Source organism: Lucilia cuprina, chromosome 5, assembly GCF_022045245.1.
Source record: "Lucilia cuprina isolate Lc7/37 chromosome 5, ASM2204524v1, whole genome shotgun sequence".
Taxonomy (NCBI): domain Eukaryota; kingdom Metazoa; phylum Arthropoda; class Insecta; order Diptera; family Calliphoridae; genus Lucilia; species Lucilia cuprina.
This window is the reverse complement of record NC_060953.1, coordinates 38,274,981-38,302,294: the sequence shown is the minus strand read 5'-3', so window position 1 is coordinate 38,302,294 and position 27,314 is coordinate 38,274,981. Positions and strand designations below refer to the sequence as shown.

The 27,314-nt window shown below is 30.6% G+C and overlaps 1 protein-coding gene across 3 annotated transcripts in view; it reads left to right on the top strand.

Annotated features, from left to right (window-relative positions):
* LOC111684993 (kin of IRRE-like protein 2) overlaps window positions 1-27,314 on the top strand; it is a 110,356-nt gene that overhangs the window by 55,187 nt on the left and 27,855 nt on the right. Inside the window, exon 5 of one of the 3 annotated variants that reach the window (XM_046953143.1) lies at window positions 13,381-13,615. The exons of the other annotated variants lie outside the window; for them this stretch is intronic. Coding sequence (XP_046809099.1) covers window positions 13,381-13,418 — 38 coding nt within the window. The 3' untranslated portion in view covers window positions 13,419-13,615. Of the gene's footprint in view, window positions 1-13,380; window positions 13,616-27,314 lie in introns of those variants that run through there. 3 annotated transcript variants of the gene reach the window in all.

Here is a 27,314-nt window from a genome sequence, read left to right as displayed (position 1 = left end):
TTTTTTAACCACTGGGTAAGCTTCTTTGCCCTTATTGTGTATATTACACGCAGTTATCAATTAATGTAATACAACTCCACAACGTCTCAACCTACACTTCAACCATAACTCTTTCCTTCCGACATCTCGACATACACAACTCAGGAGCCCTCTTGTTCATCAGATGCAGGAACGGTAACAGCATCTTATCCCGAAAATGTATATTTCACCATGTATTCCTTTCCTTCCTCGAATTTGGGTTGAAACCACAACCAGTTGACCAGCCGGTACAACTTCTTCGGGCAACTGGCCACCCGTAGTACTATATTATAAAGTGCTCCGGTTTGACACGAATCATACCAATGAAAGACAGAGGATTCATATGACATCGTCAGACTTGTAGCACTTATTTACTAAGGGATTGCAATACACCAAGATGTGGGTTGTTTATCAAGGAAAAATGCATCGGTAGATGGTGAGAAGGGTATATATAAGATTGTCATTAGTTTGCAATTTTGTGTATATTCTGGGCACTTATAGATATCGGAGTAAATCTGTCTGTCTGTATTTTTGTTGGAATCAGTGTTCAGAATTTTTCGTACTTTCGTAAAATTAGAAAGGGGTTTTATGACGAAATATTTCCTATTATATATGAAAATAGTTCATTATACCCTACACCACTATAGTGAGTGAGGATGGTATTATACGGTTGTGATGATGTTTGTAACATCAAAAAATTGGTCCCACAACTATCTTAAAGTATACCAATCGGCTTAGAATCACTTTCTAAGTCGATTTACAGATTGTAATTTTTAAGATAATTTGATGAAGGAAATGGTTGTAATCGGTCCATTATTTCTCCTAGCCCCCATACAACCGTACCGCCCGAAGATGGCTTTTGTGCTCATAATTACGTTAAATGTTCTATTATGTCAACAAAAATCGGCAAAACTTAGTTTTATAGAACTTTAAATGGCTACCGATTTTTTTACTTTTCGGGCCTCATTTGACCCTAGCTCTCATACAAATTCCCCTTTAGAAAATGACTATAAGTTAAAAATTCGCTTATAAATACTAATAACACGATTAAATTCTACATAAATAACTACGAAGTAGACGTAAATTCATCTACCAAAATTTATAAGGATAGAACCCTTTCCCCTATGATCCCTCTTGTAAAAGAGCTCTTTTTTTTGTCAACAATAAGTAAAAATATTCCGAAATTAAGTTAAAAAACAATTAAATTAAAAATAATTCAAATTTTTAACATACTAACTGACGTAGGGTATCATATAGTCGGCCATGCTTGACTATAAATTCATAAATGTTATTTTCATAAAGTTAAGTACGGATTATTTTCAGTATAGTTCATATGTTTTGTATTAATTTAACCATTGAATAAAGATAATACTACTTTATCTGATTAATATACGATTAAATTGATTAAATAAATTTTAATTTGTTTGCAAACAATTAATAATTGCTACTAATTAAAGAAACTCATTAAAAACTACTTTATTATGTAATCATATGAGTTGAAAATAAGCATAAAGGATTATATGGTATATTTAATCAATAGATTAAAAAAATGTTTGAAGTGTAGTAAGAGCTGTTTCAATCATATATAAGTACATATATGAAGTAGCTTATATCTCTAAAAGATTTTTCTATAATATGCAAAAAATACTTCTACAGATATTTCTAATATTTTTATACCCTTCACCACTTTAGTGGGGAGGGTATATTGGGTTTGTGCTGATGTTTGTAACGCACAATAATATTGGTCCTATACCCACCTTAAAGTATACCAATCGGCCTTAGAATCATTTTTTGAGTCGATTTAGCTATGTCCGTCCGCAATTTTGAAGATAATTCAATGAAATTTGGTACATGATCTTCTATTGTCCCAGGGACGAAGCCTATTGAAAATGGTTAAGATCGGTCCATTATTTCACCTAGCCCCCATATAACTGATCCCCCCAAATAGGGCTTCTAATCCTTGTAATCAAACTACTGGTCGCAATTTTACAGATAATTCAATGAAATTTGGCACATGATCTTTTATGGTATCGTAAACAAAGCCTACTGAAAATTGTTAACAACGGTCCATTATTTCACCTAGCCCCCATACAACTGAACCTCCGAATAGGGCTTTTAAACTTGTAATCAAACTACAGGTCGCAATTTTGGAGATAATTCAATGAAATTTGGCACATAATCTTTTGTGGTACCGTAGACGAAGCCTATTGAGGTGAAATAATGGACCATCGGTCCATTATTTCACCTAGCCCCCATACAACTGAACCCGCCGAATAGGGCTTTTAAGTTCATAATTATGTTTAATGTACTCATATCTCATACAAGATTTGATGACCCCCACGAATTCCATAATAATAGGTTCTTATATGACCCTAGCCCCTATGAAAAGCCCCCATTAAAATGTATATCTAAGGCAAGGTACAATTCAACTTAAATGGTTTATTATGGCAATTAAATCTCATTATATTTTTGTCAAAGGTGTAGGGTATTATATGGTCGGCCTCGCCGACTTTAATTTCTTACTTGTTATATATGTATATTAGTTCCACTGTAAATATTTGCTAAAAATCTACATTGGTTTTATATGCTGACTGTTTTTTTTATTATTATTATTTTTTTTCAACACAAAACTATAAAGTTAATGTTATTTATTTATAGTGGAAAAAAGGGAAATTGTCAAATAAATCAACGTAAATAAAATCAAATGTCAAAGTCATTTGAATCCTTTAAATAAAATGAAAGGAAAAAATAAAAAAAAACTTGCAAATGTTTGAATATAACATGTATATAATCCACAATTTGATACTAATAAAAATGAGTTGAATGTAAATAAAAAACAAATAAGAAATTATAGACGGGCGAGGCCGACCAATAATACACTACACCTGTTACAAAAATAAAATGTGATTTAGTTTTCTTAATATAGCATTAAGTTGAATTGTACCTTGCCTCAGATATACTTAATCTATTTAATGTTGAATAAAATTGTGTACATTTAAGTCGAATTTTAAAGGAGGCTTTTTATAGGGGCTAGGCTCAAATGAGACCTTGCTTTTGCAGCTTTTTGTCGAGATGAACTTAAATGCCATATTCGGAGAATTCAGTTGTATGGCGGCTAAGTGAAATAATGGATAGATCTTAACCATTTTCAATGGGCTTCATCACTGCAACAATAAATTCATATATATACCAAATTTTATTGAATTATCTTCAAAATTGCGACCTGTAGTTTGATTACAAGGTTAAAATGGACAAACAGACAGATAGACGGCCGGACAGACAGAAAGACAGACGAACTGACACACATAGCTAAATCGACAAAGAAAATGATTCTAAGTCGATTGGTATACTTTATGCTGGGTATAGGACCAATATTACCCAGTATACCCTCCCCATTTAAGTGGTGTAGGGTATTATTACAGTTAAATATTAGTATATATCACATCGAACCTGGAAGTTCAGGGCTGAAAGTAGCGTTTTTTATAAAATCAGCTGCAATGTTTTGGCTTTCATTAGAACAAAACATTTCATATCCATGTTTGTGTTAAAGCATTAATTTTTAAACAATTGTGTTGTAAAACTGTTACATTCAAATTTGTTTGAGCCATTACTATAAATTTAAGCAAAAACCGCTAAAAGTATCGAAACTAATCCGGCTTAAACACAAATTCAATATGAAATAAAAACAAACAAGAGCGATATATTCAGCTATACGTACACTCATATACCCTTCACCAATGTGTAATTTAAAAGCATTAATGCCTTTCTTTATATAGTATGTCAGTTATACAAAATTTTGTGTTTAATGGGAGAGACCACCAATTTATATGCACAAATACTCGAGCTATCTACTCTGCGACGATTGCTTGGTTTCTTAACTTAAGAGATGAAAAATACCATTTCCGTTTACAACCACGCAGAAAGGATGGCCTCTGCTGAGTCAACAACAACGCCTAGATCGAAATATACAGAGTTAATCCTGAACGTTCCTAGATAAGAAAAATTCAATGGTATTACTTGTATAAGATACCTTTCATCCATCACCAATCAAAGCACTACACCATTCATTCATTTGACACATCCATAGAGCTCAAAATCCGATACACTAACATTTGATTTACGTTCGGTTAAGATCCGCATATAGGATAGCCTCTACTCAGTCAGCAACAGCATCGTCAAATACGCCTAAGACATTGTTTTTACTCAGAGAAAACATCCATAACCATCCAAACCAGCACAGTTCTTATTCACTCGACACACACACACACATGGAGAACAACATCCGACACACTCACTCTAGGTATAAAGCCCTACTTCTACACTCATCCAACTCATATTCCCACAGTCACTCTTCTGTGGGCTATCTGTTGATTGAACAACAGCAAGAACTTATTCAGAATTATTGATTTCACTGTACATCAGTCCTCTCTCGTATTTAGTTTTAAACCACTGCTATCACTTGCAACCAGAAGGGACCTCTCCAATAATAAAGTTCGAAACTTTGCCCTGAGGACCTTGTCAAATCATTCCAAGAAAAGGTCGTGAATACATATGATCATCACCAGTATGCAGTCCCGGCAGACTGTTAGCACCTCTTTTCCACGTCATTACAATCGCCCAAGATAATGACTTTCATCGAGGTAACATGACCGTGGACAGAACATTAATACTAAAGTGACTCTGAAAAAAAATTATAAATCAAAGTTTTTTATTGAATTGTGCTATATTGATTTAGTCATTCCGTTAATAAGTCGATATAACCATATTCGTCCCTCTGCTGAAGACACGAGTCGTTTTAGCTATGTCCGTCCGTCTGTCCGTACGTCCATGTAAACCTTGTAATCAAACTACAGGTCGCATTTTGAAGATATTTCAATGAAATTTGGTACATGATCTTCTATTGTCCCAGGGATGAAGCCTGTTGAAAATGGTTAACACCGGTCCATTATTTCACCTATCCTCCATACAACTAAACCCTCGAATAGGGCTTTTAAAATTTGTAATCGAACTACAGGTCGCTTTTAAAGTCTTTTAAGTTCATAATTATGTTTAGTATACTCATTCCTCGACAAAAAGCTGCAAAATCTTGTTCTATACTAGACTTGATGACCCTCACGAATTCCATAATAATAGGTTCTCATATGACCAATAAATGGCTTAAGTATGTATATCTGGGGCAAGGAACAATTCAACATAAATTTATTATTATTGCAACTAAATAACATTATATTTTTGTAAAAGGTGTAGGGTATTATATGTTCCGCCTCTCGCCAGACTATAATTTCTTACTTGTTTTTAATTCTGTTTATCTCCTTTAAATAATTTTCAAAAAAAAAGTTGATTTTCTTGAGTAAATCAATATGTATTTAAACTTATTTTACATTTTTAGTTAAATAAATTTCTAAAAATATCTCTACATAAAAATAAATATATATATGTATAGTATATTCTAACCAAACCATGTAAACACTAATGTCAATAACAGCAATTTTAAATGTCAAAACCGAAATCGTAACGAAATAGTATAAAGAAAGAAGAAAATAATGTGACAAGCTGTTGTTCTACATCACAAACATACCAACACATATTCCTGCTGCTTACTTTTTAACAAATGTTCCCATATGGATTCTATATAGTTTGTTTCCAGCAATATTTGTTTAGCCATTCAATACTCACTGGTCAATTGAAGCAACAACAACAACAATAACAAAAACTTGAACTATGATTTCATATCAACAAAAACTGGACATTAGAAAAATTGCCATTGAGTATGAATTATTTTCTCTTGTTTGTACGTATATATTTTTTTGTAGAAAATACGGTCATTTATTTATAAAACTTTGCAATCAATATACAAAAAGAAAAAAATTAAGATAAAATATGAAAAATAAAATAGAGAAACATAATAAATCCCTCTCTACTTGTCTTTAGCTCTATTTTTTTCTACTACGTTAAGTAGTTTACAAAAACAACAACAATGTAAACTCTGCTAGTGTGCATGTGAATGTGTGTAGGCAACAGGAAATTGCCATTATTGCAAACTTTGTATAAGAAACCGGATATAGTTTAAATTGGAAATTTTTATTGAAAAAAATTTTGATTCTTTATACATAAACTTGCTATACCCAGTGTGCTTCGCTACTATAAAAGCTTTATAAGAAAACCTTCTTTATAAATTTTTATATTTACATTTTACGGGAAAACCAGTGAAACTGGTTACATAGGATATGGCTGAACCTACTGTAGAATTTGTGAAGTTGTTATGAGCATTAGGTTTTTGCTAAAAACGATTATACAAGCAGAGAAAAAATAGTTGTGGTAATTATGGTCTAAGAGCAATATATTATGGTTTAAATTATAATTGTACTATAAACATATAATGGTTATAGCAACAATTTCAAAACAAGTTATTATGATTAAATACAATCGAAACACTTCACTATAATATTTGATTTACAAAAACTACTACATTATTCTATACAAAGCAAAATACTTATACATATAAAGCTATAAACCAACCCAGCAGTTCGACGGGACAGTAATGAACCGACCACTTAACCTACCACTTGTTGTGGCCCCTAGCCACCTGACTACCCAGGTGACCATCCATTTTAACATGGGCTTGTCCTACGAGGAAGTCAATCATCACTCTACACCCTACAAAGAGACAGTCAAAAAAAGTCAAAGGATGGTAATCTGTAAATGGGTTCTTGGAAGTCAGTCACATTACTAGCTATATAACTGGCGCTACTTTTCTTGCTATAAAATTAGGACATGAACGTGTTCTAGGATAGTGACGATTTACTTGTATTCTTGATGAAACATGCGTTTGGAGCCAACAGATGATAAGATATTAATGGAAATAAAGGTTAAAAATTTCGAGCGTCTATTCTCTAGAATACTATGGGTTATCAATGTGACGATTGGTCCGAAAGATATAAATTTGAGTCAATCAGATGGTGGCATATAAATAGAAAGTAACAATCATTTCTCCAAAAGATGGGTAAAATAACTACTTTCGGAAGTTCAATAAAACGAAAACAACTTTTAAGAGTCTAATCTCTAGATTACCTGAAGACAGTAAAGAGACGATTGCCTCCGTTCTCCCTTACAAAGGGGACACTAAAGCGACGATTGTCTTCATTCTCGATTACAAAGAGTTTATTTGTGACGAATAACCAAAATCATACGAATTTGAGGCAGCCAGGTGATAAGATATTAATGGAACTAAAATTTAAAAATTTCAAGTGTCTACTCTCTAGAATACTATGAGACAATAATGTGACGATTGACCCGAAGGATATAAATTTGAGTCAACCAGGCATATTAGTAGAGAGTAATAATCATTTCTCCAAAAGATGGGTAAAATAACTACTTTCGAAAGTACAACAAAAAAACAACTCTGGTTACTTGAGGACAGTAAAGAGATTGTCTTCGCTCCCGCTTACAAGGAGGACACCAATGTGACGACTGTCTCGATTATAAAGGGTACGAATGACCCAAAACATACAAATTACAAACATCCAAGTGGTTAACTATTAGTGGAAATTACTGGCTTTTTCGTATGCATTGACTCTTTGTCGAACTGCTGGCAAATGAGAATTATTTCTGTGTGCTGTACCTGCAGACATATAACAATATAACATACAATGGTTATATAACATATAATGGTTATTATACCCATCATCAAAAAAGTTTGATTTGATTTTGTCATTTCGTTTGTAACACATCAAATTATTGGTCATAGATCCACAAAAGTATATACATTCTAGGTCCTTATAAAATTCTAAGACAATCTAGCCATGTACGTCTGCCTGTCCGTCCGTCTGTCTATCTGTCTGTCTGTCTGTCTGTCCGTCTGTATGTCTATTAAAAGTACGACAAAGTTTGAACAGAAAGAGCTAGAGGGTTGAAATTTTACACAAGTATTTCTTATATTTAAGGTTTGTTTACAATAACAAGTAATGGACAATATCGGTTCTCGATTTCGTATAGCCCAAGTGGCCTAACGAAAAATAGCTTTAAAAGTATTAACTGCTTTAAAAATTTAAATATAGCAATGAAATTCGACGGAAATACGTCTTATATGAGGCAAATTTTATGAACACCGATCCATAATAGACCATTCCCCTCATATATGGTATCCTAGAAAAATTACTTTAACGCCAATTGCTGGCTTAAAAGCAAAAATATATTATATACCTTCTGTCTTTTTCCAGCCTTTTTCCGCTTTCTTATTAAGCCTTCAAAAAGCTGATATATCCGAATTTTTTATACATTAAAGCATTTATAATAAGAATATCTACTAAACTACTTATAATTATTGAATATGATGTTATGAAATTTATCAGTTTACAACTTTTAATGGATTTCCGACAGGTAAAATTTTGGAAAAATTAATTTTAGATTTTTATGATGGGTCTTAAACCATCCAAAAATTACTGCCCAATGGCATCTTAAATTTTGTTTGAACAATATTCAACATTTAATATATACAAATCATTCTCTGAAATCGGCTCAAATTTTATACAGTTAACCTTACTGTAACAATCAATTAATGTTTTTATACCCTACACCACTATAGTGGGGAGGGTATTATAAATTTGTGCTGATGTTTGTAACATACAAAAATATTGGTCCAATACCCACCTTAAAGTATACCGATCGATTCAGAATCATTTTTTGAGTCGATTAAGACATGTCCGTCCGTCCGTCTGTCCGGCTGGCTGGCTGGCTGTCCATGTAAACCTTGTGCGCAAGGTACAGGCCGCAATTTTCAAGATAATTTGATGAAATTTGGACCAAGCATGTATTTTTGGCACAGGGACGAAGCCTATTGAAAATGGTTGAAATCGGTCCATTATTTCACCTAGCCCCCATACAACCGTACCTCCCGATTTGAACTTTTTATGCCATAATTACGTTAAATATTCTGCTATCTCTTTAAAAATTGGCACAAATAAGTTTTATATAAGTATAAATGACGCTGCAGATTTTCGTAAGGATCGGCCTATATTTGACCCTAGACTTAAACGTCTAAAATTGACTTGTAACCATTTTTATCGCAATGAAACTCAACAAAACTAACTGTTATTTAGAAATATATCCTTTTCCCAAATTAACCGAGGATCGGCCCGTATTTGACCTATATAAAGCCTCATTTAAAAATTTTAGTTTTTTATCAATAAATTGCTTAAATATTTTGGAATTATTGGTAATATTCAACATAAAACTTTCTTTATAAAAAAATAAAAATTTTATAAAAAGTAAAAATTTTAAAAATATACTCATGGTGTAGGGTATTATATGGTCGGCCATGCCCGACTATACTTTCCTACTTGTTTTCATTCTGGAATTTACATGTTGTTGTAAATCTTTTGCCAAAGATTCCTTGTAAAGATATTGTAATTGAAGTTATAAATTTCAATCGCTGATACAAGCAGGTGTTTCTATTTATAGCTTTCATTTCTAAAATTACACATCTTATTTAAATTGATGAATATACGTAAATCAAATTACACTCTAAAATCACGTGTCAATATCTTAAGGTGGATATTGTTTTCCTGACGCCTAAATAGTCGCAAATACATTTATACCCTGCAGTTCATACAGATATCTAAATTGTACCTTTTATTCTTTGTTGGTAGATATGAAATTATGTGGAAACGATTTTGGTAAACAACCCAGACACATGATCATTATAAATTACTAGAAAAAAGTCCCTTAAACTGTTTTTAATACCATGGACTGGTGGGTTTATTGTGTCCCTGTACTTGTGTGTTTTTACGAATGTATGTGTTTTCTTTTTGCATTCCTAAAACACTTTTGTCAATTATGGTAATTGCATTAGTTTCGTGATGAAAAATAAACAACAGCAGGAGTAACGAAAAATTTAATTCAATTTTAAATTCCTCATGTCATTGGCTTCCTTCTTCCTGCTAACTGTTACCTTTTATTCGATAAATTCAAAATTTTACTAAGCTCTTTTCATCGCCATTCTCTAAAGAAAGCAGCAAATTTAATTTGGATTTTTGTATACGCTCTTTTTCTTCATCCAATCTTCAATATAGTCATCAACACTATTTTGGCATTGTTTTATTTCTAACACATAGTCGTGCCCTGCAGTTCGCGGTAAATGTGACAAATTAATTTTTATTCTAGGAGAACATGATTTTAATCTAGACAGAATACATTCAAATTTCAACAATATGATATAAAAGATAAAGTGTCATCTCTTTAGTTTACTTAGGGACAGTAAAGTGGCATTTGGCGGAGAAAATACTAGAATACATAGGCTACTTTAAAGCAGCTGTGAAAACACTTACTAATATTGAAACAGAAATGAGGTGCACAATTGCAAAAAAAGGGATAGGGGTATGAAAAAGAAAATAAAGACAAGGAAAAAAGAGGTTATTGAATCATCAAGTTGATGTTGTGGCGTTGACGGTTTTTATATATGCGAGTGTGTGTGTTTTAAAGCCTTGAGCTAAATTTCTTGACTTCCATGTTCAAACGGTGGGATTTGAAATTAAGTGTAAGTGTACGTGTGTGTGTGTATGTGTGGTTTGAGTTACAATGTAAATTTAAATTAAAATTCACAATAGAAATGCCATCAAGAATCAATATTCGTATGCATATTTCTCTCCTTTTCTTTACACTAAATAATTTTCCAGTTTTAACAGGAATTTATTCCGTTCTTTTTTCCATTTATTTCTTTTATTGCCAACGAAACTTTTCTCTGACGTCTGGGTGGAAACAAGTACGAAACAATAGCCAAATCACTAATTGTTCTTTTACACTTTCAAAATTTTCACTGACAACAATATGGTAGAAAAGTTTGTTTGACATTTGAAAAATGTTCAGTATAAATACTTACTACTTCGTGGAAAATATATCTTAGTTTCCAAAACTTTTACTTTTTGTTAATATTAAATAATTTTTTGTAAAATTTAATTTAAGTTAAATATAATACAAGAATTTGAGTTCAATGAAAAACAGTAATAATTTAGCTTGACAAATTATTAAGACATACAGAACGAAATCAGAATGATCGAGGTAATGTTGGTAAAAGTTGGACTAAGAATCAACTTTGTGAAAAGCATTTATACTTGAACACTGACCGTGAGAAAATGTAACCTCCTTTGTTTAACCTAGGACTACATCCCTTGTGTCTATTCTCCTAACTGTCGACTTAAGCTAAGTTTCGAATCTTCATCTTCAATTAATAGTAATTACAATTTTTTTAAAACATCTTCCTAAAATTTTTAATGAATTTAAAATTTCATCCCTTATCTATTTGGCTTTTTGAATGTAAATTTCTCTAAGTGTATTCTATAATAGAGTAGTTTGATTAATTTTTCATTTACATTTATTAATTATTATAATTGAACGATTCCAAATTAAAGACTTTTGTGTGTAGTCATCATTTTATCTTCAATAGTGTAAAGTAGTTTTAACAGCAAATATATGCATAGTTAGCTAATGAGCAATCTTTTCACAAATTTTGCATTAATTTTTTAAATTTTAAAACCGAAATGTAATTTTAAATAATTTCTTTAAAAATATCGTATGCAGGTTCAAATTCTTGATGGTTCTTCTTTTTTTATTAAAAACAAAAGAAGTTTGTAATCAATCATAGAAGTAGGGTAGAAGGGGGACCACATGCCACTTTTTTTGAGGCGGCCTCAAATACATATATTTAATTCTTTTCTTGGTTCGGATACTTAGATATGTTGGCTATAGTTTAATTCCTTTCGATTTTTCCTAAGTCATGCTTATTTTTTATCTTTTCCATATTGACCAAAAACGGCGATACCGCCCCATCCATGGGGTAAATACTCCAAGGGGACTGGGTGTTTTATATACTAATACATCAAATAAAGTATAATAAACAAGATATTTATTGTTTATTAAACATAGCTTAACAAAAAAGTTAAAAACAAATTGCGTTCAACATCACAAGCTTTACATGAATTTGGTGAATGTGCCCCAGGGGCAATTCCGGGGTTTAGTCAAAAAATTTTCGGGTAATCTCGATGATAGATAATCGATAAAGGAAAACAAAATTTGATAATGTGATAAAATCTATGATTCGGTTTTTTAAGTTATTCGGTATTGGCAGATGTGCCCAAATGGAAATGATCCCCCTACCTTACTTACCTTCAATTTTATCATCGTATTGAGTTAAAATGCTGATGAAAAAGTATTGAAAAGATGTTTCATTAGCTTTTCAAAATAAATTTTTCGTGGGTATGTTTCCATATATGAATTTTTAATTTTGATAGCGATAGCAACCCCCTTTTAACGATAAAACACTAATGTTTATATGCAAAATGCAAAACCATTTATATACTTATGTATATATCATCTTAAAAAGATGTGCTCGTATACCACTTTTAATATTAATGGATCATATGGACATTGATTTTTATTGAGCAAACTTTCTTTATTTGTTCATAAAGTTTAACAAATAAAGAAGTAATTTCCCATCCATAAATTTGCCCTATAACGTTCCAACTATGTTTTGTAAGCCCTCCACCACTACAGGCGTTACAGTTTATGGGTTTGTACACCCAAAACTATTGGCCTTACACCCATCTTAAAGAATAGTATTCCAATCATAGCCTAATGGACTCAGTAAGTAATTCTGTCCGTCATTTGGTTAAAACACTTCTTTTTATCCATTGGTTAAAATCGTTCCATTATACCACCTAGTCCCCATATAATCATTTCCCCCAAATAAAACTATTCTGTTCATAGTTATGTGAAATGTTCTAGTATCCGCACAAAAAAGGCAAAATTTAATTATATATTTATATATTAAAATGATACTGGCGGCCTCCCTTACAGGATATCTTTAAAAAATTACTCGTGTATTTTTGACTTCGCTTAAATGATGAGATTCTTCAAAAATAACTTTAATGCAAACCTTAATGTTTTACCAAATTTATAAAAACAGGTCCATATGTACACTTGCCCATAAACATGAAATAAAAAATAAAATACATTTACTAATTTTAAAACTCACACAAAAATACTCAGAAAGTGATAATACTTATTTTATAGCCGATATCAAGCTTTATTTTGTTTCGATGCTAGGACACTACTTACATATATATGTCTAACTATTTTAGACTATTAAGCGTCCCTAATGGAAGAAATAACACATATGTTTTGAAATTTGTGTCTAATATATATGAAAAATATCATACATTGTACGTAGACTTTGTTGCTTCGCACCATAAATGAAATTTTCGTAAATGTTACTAAAAAAAGTAGTTACGAAGTTAAGCATGGATTGTCTTCTGTCTATACTTTATTTTAATTGATTTTTCTAATCGTTTTCTCTCTTTTTCATTTTAGGTATGTATTATCTGATGCTGCTAAATCGTAAGATATAAAAATTATTATTATAAGATTTTGAAAAATTCTTCAAAACACAAAGCCTTTTTTAAATAAATACATAAATATAATATTTATTCATCCTACAACTCCATGAAACTTTAAACCCACGGCCATATACAAATTATATGGAATCTATTTATTTATATTTTTTATTATTCAAAAATACTTTCTATATTATGCGAATTAGCTGTAGGTAAATTTATATTCTTATCCCTTGTGTTATTATTTTTAAATTCCATGACTGGATTAGATCCCCCATCCAAATAGATTTGCTATTGATGGTTCTTCTTTTATTTCCTAGAATCTCATGTCAATTGAAAACCCGTGCATGACAATTCCAAATCCCTTAAAAATTGGTTGCATTTTTTAATGTTCTACGTCTTGTTTCTATCGAAAGGTTTAATAGATATTCACAGAACTTTTATGTGTTAGAAATTTTTTTCAAAAGAATAAAAATTTTGCAAAAATTCTCAACATATATGTTCATACTTTAAGTAGGGAAATTTTGGTATTTGGTCATTGGTATGTTTTTATTAAACTGTAATATTGGTTTATTATTTCAATCTCTGTACAATTACTACAAAGTTCGTTAAAGAATTAAATAAAAATAGTTGTAAATTTTAGTTGCTGACATAAACATCTCACAATAATTTTGTCTTTTTGAGCTTTACTAACGAACATAATTTTGAATATTTTTCTATACATTAAAACGAAATCCACTTTCGTAACATATCAGAATAACACCCAATTTTAAAACAAAAACATTAACAAAATTTACTCTATCTATGTTCGATTCCATCAATTTATGTTAGATCATAAATGGAGCACTTTATACTCACTGCCCACTTACTGCTCTATGAATAACTATGACACGATGTGATGTTTTTATTAATAATAAAAAAATATATAATTTATTCCTTATGACTTCAAAAGGTTGCTACACAAATGACAACTTTTATATGACCTTATCATTTGCACTACATAAAGTAACAATAAAAACATATAGCAACGTTACAAAAACAAAAAAATAAAACTACAATTATATTTACACACCCGACAACAGTAAAACAACTATACTACGGCTACCATAAAACCCAAAAAAACAAGCAGCAAAATGTAAAAACTTTAAATAAAATAGATATAAAAAATTTAGCTGAAGATACACACCATTTCAAGATGAATTTTGTATTCATAAACTATAATTTAACTACACATACATACATATGATAGTCGAAGCTATAGTCTAGGCTGTTGTCAGTACAACAGTACAGTACAACTTTAGCCTAGACTGTAGACTAAACTATAGACTAAGCAATAGACTAGACTATAGATTAAATTATAGACTAGACCATAGACTAGACCATAGACTAGACTATAGACTAGACTATAGACTAGACTATAGACTAGACTATAGACTAGACTATAGACTAGACTATAGACTAGACTATAGACTAGACTATAGACTAGACTATAGACTAGACTATAGACTAGACTATAGACTAGACTATAGACTAGGCTATAGACTGGACTATAGGCTGGACTATAGGCTATATAGACTATAGACTAGAAAATAGATTAGATTATAGCTAAGACTAGGAATTAGATACAACTCAAGAATTAGAGGTAGTATGATGCTATCTTTAGTCGAGACATGGCAATTATATGTAAGCTTTACAAACGTATGATTTAGAAATGGTGTTAAAATATCATTGTGTATGCAAAACAATAATGTTATCAAAATACTCAAAAAAAGTATTTTTTCATTTACTATGTTGTACCTTTTTTGGACAAAAAAAACAATGGTACCTATTGTGTCAAAAAAAAGCAATGAGAATTTATGGATAAAATACTGTAATACATAAATGCTACTCGTACGTTCTCTACCTGAATAAAAACCATATAAAAATACAACAAAATAGTAAAACGAAAAAAACATACATTTTTTAAACAAACAATTTACACTTAAGGTCATCCACAAAACAATATATTGTAGTGTAGAAATGGAAGTTCCGAATAAAAGAACAACTCAATTGTTGATGTTTTGTAATAAGGATATTGTGAGGTTTTTTTTAGGTTGCTATAGGTAAGGGAAGTAAAAAATTAAATTAAATTTGATACTCCTTAATACCTGCTCATACACATTTGACATTTATAGTACTAGTTGGACAAACGAATGAACATGTAAAAGAAACAAATATTTATATGCAAGTTGCATGTTTAATTACTCAACAAAAATTGGAAGTTACATGAAACTGTATTGTAAAAAAAATACTACGTTTTAAAAATGTAAAAGTATAGAATGGCAAATAATGAAAGAAGATGTTGTAAATGAAAAACGTGTATTATTGTATTAATAAAATACACATTTAAATACAAACAGACAAATAAAGAGTAACGTCTTTCTTTCCGCTTTTTTGTGTTTTCTTTTTTAAAGAGTTCAAATGATTATTTGTGTTGTAGCAAAGGGTTGTTGAAGTAAATGGTTAATATTAATTAATAAGCAAACAAAAAAAGTCCATAATTAATTAGCTCGTATTTTTAAGGGCTTAAAAGAAAGTTGATAAATTTCTTCTAATATTTAATGAATAATAACATGTCGAGAAGTTTGTTTGTTCTTATTATGAGTCATTTATTATTAAATTTATAATTTTACTATTGAAAGTTAATAGATATACTGTTATGAAATATATGAGCTTTAAGAGTTTAGTTGATTAAGTTTTAATAAATTAAAACTCAATTAATTTATCCTTACTACAGACATTAAAAATTAATCTTGATACAGAATTAAAAAATTACCAAATTGCAAAATCACATATTAAATATTTAATTAAAACTTCATCCTATAAAAGAATACTCCTTATTTGCAAGAACATCATCACCACATTTATTTATGTAGCATTTTCCGCAAAATATTGGAAAAATGCAAATACACGGTTAATTAAACCAACATTTTAATTTACACATCAACGGCAGCATTATTAAATGTTTATAAGGTGACGTCTACGACACAGACACATAATTTGCAACAAACTTTTACGTTGAAGGATATTGTTTCAGAAACGAAGAGGTTTAAAGATCCGATGGTGTTTTCAATGTAGTATTTTAAAGATATAGAGTAATATGCACAATTATTTAACAAAGGTTTATGAAACAAATTTTATGTGAAAGGTTATCTTATAAACATTTGGGGCTTATTCATAAAAATTTATCAAAGGTTTATAAGGCAATTTTACATACAAATTTTGTTCTATAAACCTTTGATAAATTGTTATAAATAAGGCAGTTGATGAAGGCTTGATGTCTAAGTAATTATGTAAATAACTAACTAACTAACTACCTAACTAACTAACTAACTAACTAACTAACTAACTAACTAACTAACTAACTAACTAACTAACTAACTAACTAACTAACTAACTAACTAACTAACTAACTAACTAACTAACTAACTAACTAACTAACTAAGTAACTAACTAATTAACTACATATTTTATGAATTGTGTTTTTTGAACATTTTCATACTGGATTTCTAACGTATAATACCAGTATACCAATCGGCTCAGAATCATTTCCTGAGTCGATTTAGCTATGTCCGTCTGTCTGCCTGTCCGTCCGTCCGTCCGTTTGTCCGTCCATGTAAACCTTGTAATCAAACTACATGTCTGAATTTTGAAGATAATTCAATGAAATTTGGTGCATGGTATTCTTTTCTCCCAGGGACGAAGCACAATGGTTAAGATCAGTCAATTATTTCACCTGGCACTTATACAACTGTTTCTCTGAATATGGCTTGTAAACCTTGTAATCAAATTACATGTCGCAATTTTGGAGATAATTTAATGAAATTTGGCACATGATCTTCTATGGCACCGTAGACGAAGTCTATTGCAAATGGTTAACAGCGGTCCATTACAACGCCCACACAACTGAATCGCCGAATATAGCTTGTAAATTTGTAATCAAATTACATGTCGCAATTTTGGAGATAATTCAATGAAATTTGCAAAAGATCTTTCATGGTACCGTAGACGAAGCCTATTATAGATAGTTAACATCGGACCCTTATTTCACCTAGGCCCAATACAACTGAACCAGAACCCAAATAGGGCTTTTGATTTCATAATTATGTTCAATGTACTCGTATATAGACACAGACTCAGAATATATGTGAATACTTTGTTGGGTCTCAAATAAATATTTCTTATATAAAATTTATACCTGATGGTGGTGAAGGGTATAAAAATGTGTCAATAATGTATTATTTAAAGTATCGTATTAACATTTCACATTTTAAACAAAATAATTCTAGCAAAAACAAATCTTTGTAAAATGTAAAAAGAAAATATTAAAGTAACATACGGTACTATACAAGTAACTTAATTTTGTTTTTTCCCCGTTTTTTCCGAACTCTAGGAGAAAAAATATACTTGACTTTGTATGGTAAAAGCTGTAGAAAATCTTTGTAGTAGAAAAATTCGTTACTTCTTCGGTTAACGAACGGTGTTTACAGCATTTTAAAGGAGTCAAAATTTCAAATTTTAAGGTGTTCTAACTTGAACTTTTCTTAAAGAAATTGGGAATTTGATACCTAATGGCTAATTACCTCCACTATAGTGCTCATAGCTTAAATCCTTCTAAAATCCAAAATCGCTTGTAACATTTATGTGAAATCATTTAATTGCACACACATGAAGATCCTTTATACAGAAATCACTCTTTTGTTGAACTGTTGGTAATCAGTATGGTCTAGCTGTTGAAGTAAATTGATGCTTAAGGACATTTTTCACTCCATTACCCAAACAGCTCTTTTTTTTACTTTTTTCGTTTTTTACTTTTACTTAAAAACAGTTTTTTTATTTTTCTCCTTTAAGTTGCTGCTCTAAACAAGAAGCTACATTGGCGCACAGAAAAAAATATTGACTTCAAAAAAAGAGCAATGTTTTATTTTGTAAACGAAAGATATTTTTGTAAAAACAACTAAAAAAATCCTGGCAACCGTTTGGAATGATTTACTATATACAAACTCTTTTTAAATTTCGAACGCTGGTGGTGGGATTAAATAAGTAAAAGACGATTAATTTTGTCAAGCATAATATTTTTTGCCCTCTAGGCTTTTTACCAAATATAAAAAAATGTATAGAATGTTTTTCGTTTTATTTATTTTTTGCCACGTGTTTTCTTCAAAAAAATGTGAATTACAATTTAGTGTTTGAAATTGAATAAAAACATATATGGTATAGATGTTACTTCTTTTCACCCACTCACTAATATTATGGCTTATTCTTTTACAGCAAGTAGTAAGTGTTTTACAAAGGGTTCCCATAACTATACATGTATCATTGTAGCCTCCAGGTATGGGGTTTGTATGTGTTTATATATGCTGTCTGTATATAGTTCTGACTTTTTTCTACTTGATTGCCTTTTTAAATTGTAAGAGAGTATCTTGCTAAGGAAAAAAACCTCAAAATATGTCTCCACCATTAACTTTTAACCAAAACCACCATAAATATTTTTCGGTAATTAATTGTGATTGATATGACATAGAGTACACCTTGCCACTTTACAAATAGTATTTCCGTAAAAATATTTTCCCTTATAAAACATACATAGGTACTTTAACATATTTTATGTTACATCCGGGATGTACATAATTTTTAGAAGTGGGATATTGGTATGAAAATTGCAAAATTTTAACCTACGAACACAGATATAAATACACAGATACTTATAGTTGAGACATTACATTAAATTGTAGCTCTGTTGTCGTTTATGCACTCACATTAAACCTTTAAAGCTAAAAAGTAAATTTTTAAAGGATTTTACTGCACTATACCCTAGGCTATAGTCTTAACTATAGGACATTCTATAGTCTTAAATAAGGGCTCGTTTATAGACTTGACAATACCCCAGTCTTAAGTCTTGACCTCAGACCAATCTATAGTCTTGACAACAGATGGTCTACAGCGTTGACTATAGATGGTCTATAGTCTTGGCTATAGATGGTCTATAGTCTTGACTATAGATGGTCTATTGTCTTGACTATAGATGGTCTTGACTATATATGGTCTATAGTGGTTGATTATAGTTGTTTTATAGTCTTGACTATAGATGGTGTATAGTCTTGAGTATATATGTTCTATAGTCATGAATAAAGATAGTCTAAAGTTTTGAATATAGATGGTCTATAGCCTTGACTATAGATGGTCTACAGTCTTGACTATAGATGGTCTATAGTCTCGACTACAGATGGTCTATAGTCTTGACTATAGATGGTCTATAGTCTTGACTACAGATGGTCTATAGTCTTGACTATAGATGGTCTATAGTCTTGACTATAGATGGTCTATAGTCTTGACTATAGATGGTCTATAGTCTTGACTATAGATGGTCTATAGTCTTGCCTATAGATGCTCTATAATCTTGACTATAGATGCTCTAAAGCCTTGACTATAGATGGTCTATAGTCTTGACTATAGATGCTATATAGTCTTGATTATATATGGTATATAGTCTTGACTATAGATGGTCTATAGTCTTGACTATAGATGGTATGTAGTCTTGATTATAAATGGTTTATAGTCTTGAATATAAATGGTTTATAGTCATGACTATAGATGGTCTATAGTCTTGAATATAGATAGTCTATAGTGTTGACTATAGGTGATCTATAGTCTTGACTTTTGATGGTCTATAGTCTTGACTATAGATGGTCTGTAATCTTGACTATAGATGGTCTGTAGTCTTGACTTGACTTGACTCACGAAATCGACCACACCAGAAAAACTAGACAATAGAAATATTGCATAAATATTATCGCTTGATAAATTTGTTCGGTATTGAAAATACGCATAGCCCAAATACAAAGCAAAAAGCTTAATAAAACTCTATGAGGATCATTCAATAATTGACTCTATCCCGCCTTGAAGTTTTATATGGATTAAAATCTCTCTACTAACTTTTATGAGGACTGGTCTATCATCGACCCTACGCTGTTTCAGAAATTTTAACACTTATTACTGGCTCAGTGATAATATTAAGGATTAACAAGTTTTTAAGAATAAACAATTTTCTTTACTAACTTCTGTGAGCATTGGTCTATAATTGACCCTACTTCCCATATTAGGTCCTTTTCAGAAAATTTTTTTGTGGGATTCAAAATCTTTGAATCTAATTTTATGAGGATCGGTCGAAAATTTACTCCACTATATATGAAAATGATTTTTCCTCTTTCGATAATAACAAAAGCATCGATTTATAAATTCAAAGTTTATTTGCAAGGAAGCAATTCTGTTCGGCAATGATTTGATGCAGGATATATAAGAGTCGGCATGGTCGAATATAACACTCTTATTTGTTTCTTTTCCATACTTTTTATTTGTTGTCAAGTCAACTTTTAAACAAATAAATATGTTGCTAACGAAGTAGCAAAATAATTACACTTCCTTGCCTTAATTATGAAAGCAATAATATTACCGAAAAAATGTCCCACCAGTTAATGGCTTTAATTGCTTTGATATGGTCAAACCTTAAATGCTAAAGTTGTATCTTTTTTTTCTTAGTTACTAACAATGTCCTTTTTCTTACGTAAAATACTTATAAACCAACAAAGAAAAAAAAGGAAAGAAAAAAGATCTGCCGAAAAACTGAAAATAAATTTATGAATTGCCCAAAAAAATAACGGCTGAAAGTATGTGGGAATGAATATTTTTTCAGTATTTTTTTAATCTTATAGCTGTGTATTGTTTGCATTTTTTGTTGCTGTTGTTGTTATTGCTATTGTTGTCGATGTTTGTGTTGGTGGCAGCTTTTTAATTTATGACAAACATTTCCGTTTCCGTCGTTTTACCACCAACCATTTTCCGTTTACGATATTTTATTGTGTTTGTTTTTTGTTTGTTGGTAGTCATTAAATGAAAGTGTTTTCAGTTGTTTTTTTACATTTTTTTTAATTTTTTCTTTAAATTCTTAACAGCCTGACCAACGCACCAATTTATTTCTATGCTGTTGTTTTTTTCCTCGTTTTTTTAAGGATTTTACTTTAATTGAAAATGTAACCATTGTAAGTCGAAAATTTATTTTCAGTTTATTTTGGCTCTACCATCATACAGTTCCTTAAACTTGTTGTTAAATGAAAGTGAAACAAAAGAGAGGGGCAAAAATATTTATGGTAATAAGAAATGGTTTATAATTTGTTAATTAAATGTGTCACAAGTGATAAATGTTACGAATATACTGCTATTGTGTATGTAGGTGTATTCATTTGTAAATTCTAGACAGTTTTGTATTTGATACTGAACCCAGACACTGAAACTAAATACACCACATACATATACCTTCTTTGACTTCATTTTCGTTTCCTATAGTTGTATTTTCCCTCTCTAGTGCTCTTAGTACTGTTTATTTTGTTAAGAAAATTAACTAATTAGTTTTTATACTTGGTCAAAGATAAACAAGTGAAAGGAGTGGGTTAACAAACTAAACAAAATCATTTAGAAAATTAATTTGACCTTATTTTTTTTGCTAAACATAAACATGTGTTCTCATGGATTAGTATTAAAAGGTTAGATATTACTATGGTTGGACTCTAAGAATATTTTGAATACATTTGGCATTTGCTTAATGATTGGAAAATTAATTATGTCATTTTCCATTTAATTAATTTTCAAAGTATTTTTGTGTGAAGCAAAATTCAAGCGTAATCAAAAATACTTTTGTTTGATTTTGGGATTTAATTCATTGCGATTTTATTAATATAAAATTTAAGTGGCTTTAAATTCCTAAAGAAAACTGATTTTTAAAGTAGACGTGAAACTTATTTGATTTTTATAAATCTTATCAAAAATTTAAACAAAACAAATAAAAAATTATAGTCGGGGAAGACCAACCATATAATACCCTACACCTGTTACAAAAATATTTAGTTATTTAGTTTTCATAATAAAGCATTTAAGTTGAATTGTACATTGACTCAAATATACTTAAGCCATTTGTTGTTGAATAAGATTGTGGACATTTAAGTAAAATTTTGAATTGGCTTTTTATAAGAGCTAGGGTCAAGTGAGGCCTAGAGGCCATCAGGGCTAATAAAAAAATTGGTTTTGCAGATTTTTGTCGAGATACGAGTATATGAAACATACTTCTGAACTTAAAAGCCCTAATCGCTGGTTGAGTAGTATGAGGGCTAGATGAAATAATGAACCAATGTTTACCAATTTCAAAACACTACGTCTACAATGCCATAGAATATCACGCGCTAAATTTTATTGAATTATCTCCAAAATCTCGACCTTTTATTGGATTACTACGTTTACAAGCCCTTTTCGGTGTTTCTGTTGTATGGAGGTCTAGGAGATAATAGACCGATCTTAATCATTTTCAATAGGCTTCGTCCCTTGGCAATAGAAGATCATGTACCAAATTTAATTGAATTATCTTCAAAATTGCGACCTGTAGTTTGATTACAAAGTTTACATAGACGGACAGACAGGCAGATAGTCGGATGGACAGACAGAAATCGATTCTAAGCCGATTGGTATACTTTAAAGATCGTATCGATATTCCAGCCGTATTACAAAAATGAGAATAAAAGTCGTATGATTATGATATTTTTTGTGTTTAGACGATCGGTATAAAACAATAACAAAGTTGGAAACAGCTGTTTCACTTTTTTTGTATGTGTTTACTTAAAAATACATCCCTGAAAATGAAGAGAGCCGTATTCTCTCTCAATGTGTGATAGTTTCATTACATATTGCATTTAGACGATCCCATCTTGTGTGATCGTGTAAAACCGGCTTATGTTGGGCATAGGACCAATATTATTGTGCATTACAAATATCAGCACAAACTCCACTAAAGTAGTGTAGGGTATAAAACCAGTAAGTCGTGACGTATCGAACTAGAGTAAGTAGTTTGCTCATTTGTTTGTTTGCTGATAAAGCGTTATTTCCATCAAAGAATTATCATCGAATCAAAACTATCTAAAACAACAATTGAACAAAAATTATAAAAATGAAGTAAAAATCGGGCCTAAATTGTGAAAATAAACTTTTATTTGATTCATCATCACACACCCCAAACGCCTAAAGCTAGAATCGTGAAATTATACAGTAAATATCTTTTTAAGGATTAGGGCAAAAACCTTTTAAGATTATCAGACAAATGTTTCGTACTAATTTAAAATTAGATCGTTTCTGAGAGTAAACGGGAGTAAACTGTATTGTTGATTAAGTTCTATCTGCGATATATTGATTTAATTTATTTGACTACTTGGTTCTTGCAGTCTCCATAAAAAACCTGCCGGTATTTCTAATAAAACTGATCATGTTTACTAGTGACGCATCTTTAAGACACTCCAAATCATGGAAAAGAGCTCTACCAAGATATAGTAGTATGCACTCTTGTAAGGCTGGGCAGTTGCATAGAAAGTGTTGTACCGATTCCTTCTTTTTCGTTTAAACAGCTTCTACAGTATCTATACAGTAGCCCATACGTTCCGACATATGTCCAATTATACAGTACTATTTCTATCCATTGTCAGAGTGGGCCTAAACAGTCTCGATATTCTACAAATGGTGATATTTGACCCCATAAGTTAAGTCTCATCTAAATCAGTTATTAAAGTGTCACCAGGGATAAAACTAGTACGAGACTTTGGTTCGTCGAAATTCAGTTCACGGATTCTTATCGCGGGTGTATCGATTAGCAAAAAAAGTACCACAAAGTCCTATACATTTTCATTCTAATACGATCCTTTATGATTATGTTTTTTTTTTTTTGGAACTCAATATTGCTGAAGAACCAAAAATTTACAGATTTTCATTCTCTTAAGACTCTGAGTTTATTCCTTTTGTGGAACGAAAATTATTTCTCTTTTATGTTCTCATTTACTCCGTTTTGACGTTAAAGGATTAATATAGAAAACGCAAAAAGTACCAGTTAAAGAACAAACAATTTCTAAAATTTTACACACTTACAGTCTTCCATTTTTGATTTCGGCAGTAACAACACACCTTCCTGCGTGACGTATTGTTCTTACTCTTAAGAAACATTCTCAAGTTGTTGTTGTTTTATCTTAAGCATTCTCATAATTGTTATTTTTACTCATATCTCCATTACTTATAGGCCGATTTAGAGACTTTACAAAAGCGCCAAGACAACATTGCTTATAAAATGTTGAAAGCCATCTAAAAGTCCATGCTGTCAGCTTTAAAATAAAACTTACCCCCATATATATTAAAGGAATTTTGTACAGAAAATGAGCGTAGTAAATCTAAAATAAGCGATTAATGTCTTTATGAATACGGAGGTTAGCATTTATTCCTTCTTCTTCGAGATAACTTCACCTATAGTGTTAGTTGTTAAAGTTTTACACTTATTTTTCTTTATGGAGTTATAACTTTTTACCTTTCTGTAAAATTTCCACATACCAAGAAAAAGAGTTAAATATTTATTTAAAAAAAGTTATCAAAGTACCCTTAAATATGCATGGATGTATATATTTCCATATGTTGTGTATACACAATATTAATTTTAATCTAATTGCACATTACTCATACGTCACTGTGAATTATGATTCTATTTGTTTGTTGTTCCTGAAGCTATTTTATGTTTTGTTAAAGCCAAAACATAGAGTTTTGTTTTTTAATAACAAAAAAAAAAAAAACACATTTTCAGTTATGTGTTCAGCACAAACAAATCCAGTATAATAGAAACGATGTCAACTTGCTTTCGCATAAAACCTGACTTGGCATTTTTCATGACAATTTTATATTCACATTAACTTGTCGTATGATGCAAACAAAAAAAGGCTTGATATACAAATAGCTGCAGAAAGAAGGAGGGGAAAAAAAACAAAATATGTTATATTGCTGCGAAAAAAAATAACCAAAACGAAAAAAAACTGCATATTCTCTTAAAATGCAGCATTTAAATTTTTAGAAAATAAAATTTATATATTTTTATATATGGTCCACAAAAACGAAAGTAGCAAATGGAAAGGAGAAAAAAAATAAACAGCAAAATTATAATACTAACAACGCCTATTTTACAGCATTAAAACATGACATAAAACACTAAAATTCACACAAAGATATACACAAATAATAAAAATTAAAAATCAAAAACTGTTGCCAACTAAATGTTGCAACTACGCCTCCACATACAATAAAAAAAAACATATATATTAAAGAAAAAACTCAAATGCCAACATTTTGCCATATAGAAATATAATAGAACCCAGTAGTTTTACCAGGAGTCATTACATATACATTTTAAACAATATCTCCCCTCAAAAAGCTGAGTCTTAGTAAATTCAAACTTCTCTTTAGTTTCAAATAATATAGAAGTTATATGTCACAGTATCAACTTAGTTCATTTGTAATTGTACTCTGGTCCAAATTGAACTTTCCCTAGGGCAAGTGTATGATAAGATTGCTATTCATAAACTAATGATGTAACCAGAATAACGTTAAGTAAACTGCAGGGCATGTTTATATGTATACAATAACACACACACAAACATCTCTACTCTTGCAAACACACACATACACATGCAATTCGTTTTTATATTTGTTAAATTTCATATGATGCAATAGATTGATGCTGGTGTTCATGTTGCAAATTCACTTGCCACACTCAAACTCAATCTCTATTAAGCAGGGAGTTACACAGGAGATGAAAATGACTCAACTCAAGTCAGTTGCAGAAACTGAAAATATAGAAGCAACCGTATCAGAAGAATATGTAGTACGAATGAAATGAAGACAAAAAGAAACTTAAACATCTTAAGTAGTAGTATCTTTTTCTAACTAGTTATAATGCATTGTATAGAAGTATTAAATTTGTTACATTTTGTTGCACTAGAAGCTAATCTTTTGGATATGTTTTTTTCTACAACTCGTTTCACTTGACTTCACCATTATGTACACTACTTTAAGATTTAAAAAAGGCTTAAGAAAATGTCCTTTTGTTGGTGGCCAATGTTGTTTAAGGTGATAATTTTATGAGATTTTGATGCATGTAATGGAGACAATTGTGAAAATATTTTTTGATATTAATTTTAAATGTACTTATTCTTAAAAAAAACTTTTTTCATATAAGATAAACTTAGAAAACGCAACCAAAGATTATTGTGTTAGGAATTGAATCAAAAATACCAATTACTACGAGTTCACAATTACAATTCCGGATATGTTTTATAGAAAAACAGACCGAAAAAATCAAGTTTTTCTATAGCCCCCTTATTGCAAATACATACACACACACTTATATTTATATTGAAATGCTCATATGTGTTGTCTGCTTGTTTGTGCTTGTCACTGACAAACACAAATTACATGAGAAACAATAAAAACTACAAACTCATACACATTTTAATAAACGTGGATAAATTGGTAATTTATCAGACTAATAAATATCCTAAAAAACTAGTCAACTGTATACAATAAGAGTTAAATAACTTATCCAACAACCCATGTAGTTACTCTGGTAGTTTAAAATTTAAGCAAAAAGAAATAAACACAATATTATTACTTTAAAAGTGCAATACTTTAATGTGCAATAACCGAAAACAAATACACAGAGAAACATGAAACTGTTAAAACCTCAAAGAAAAAAATACAATTTCCTCCCTCTCATACCCTTCTAAAGAACCCTGGTTTTTTGTTATAGTTTAAATGCTGTAATAGCAGCAGCAATGGACAGCAGTAAATGAGAGTTGCTATAAAATTGTTACAGAATTACATCATTTCCAAATGTAGTTTTAAATTTTCGATTTGAATATAAGTCTAGTCTATAGTCAAGTCTATAGTCTAGTCTATAGTCTAGTCTATAGTCTAGTCTATAGTCTAGTCTATAGTCTTGTCTATAGTCTAGTCTATAGTCTAGTCTAT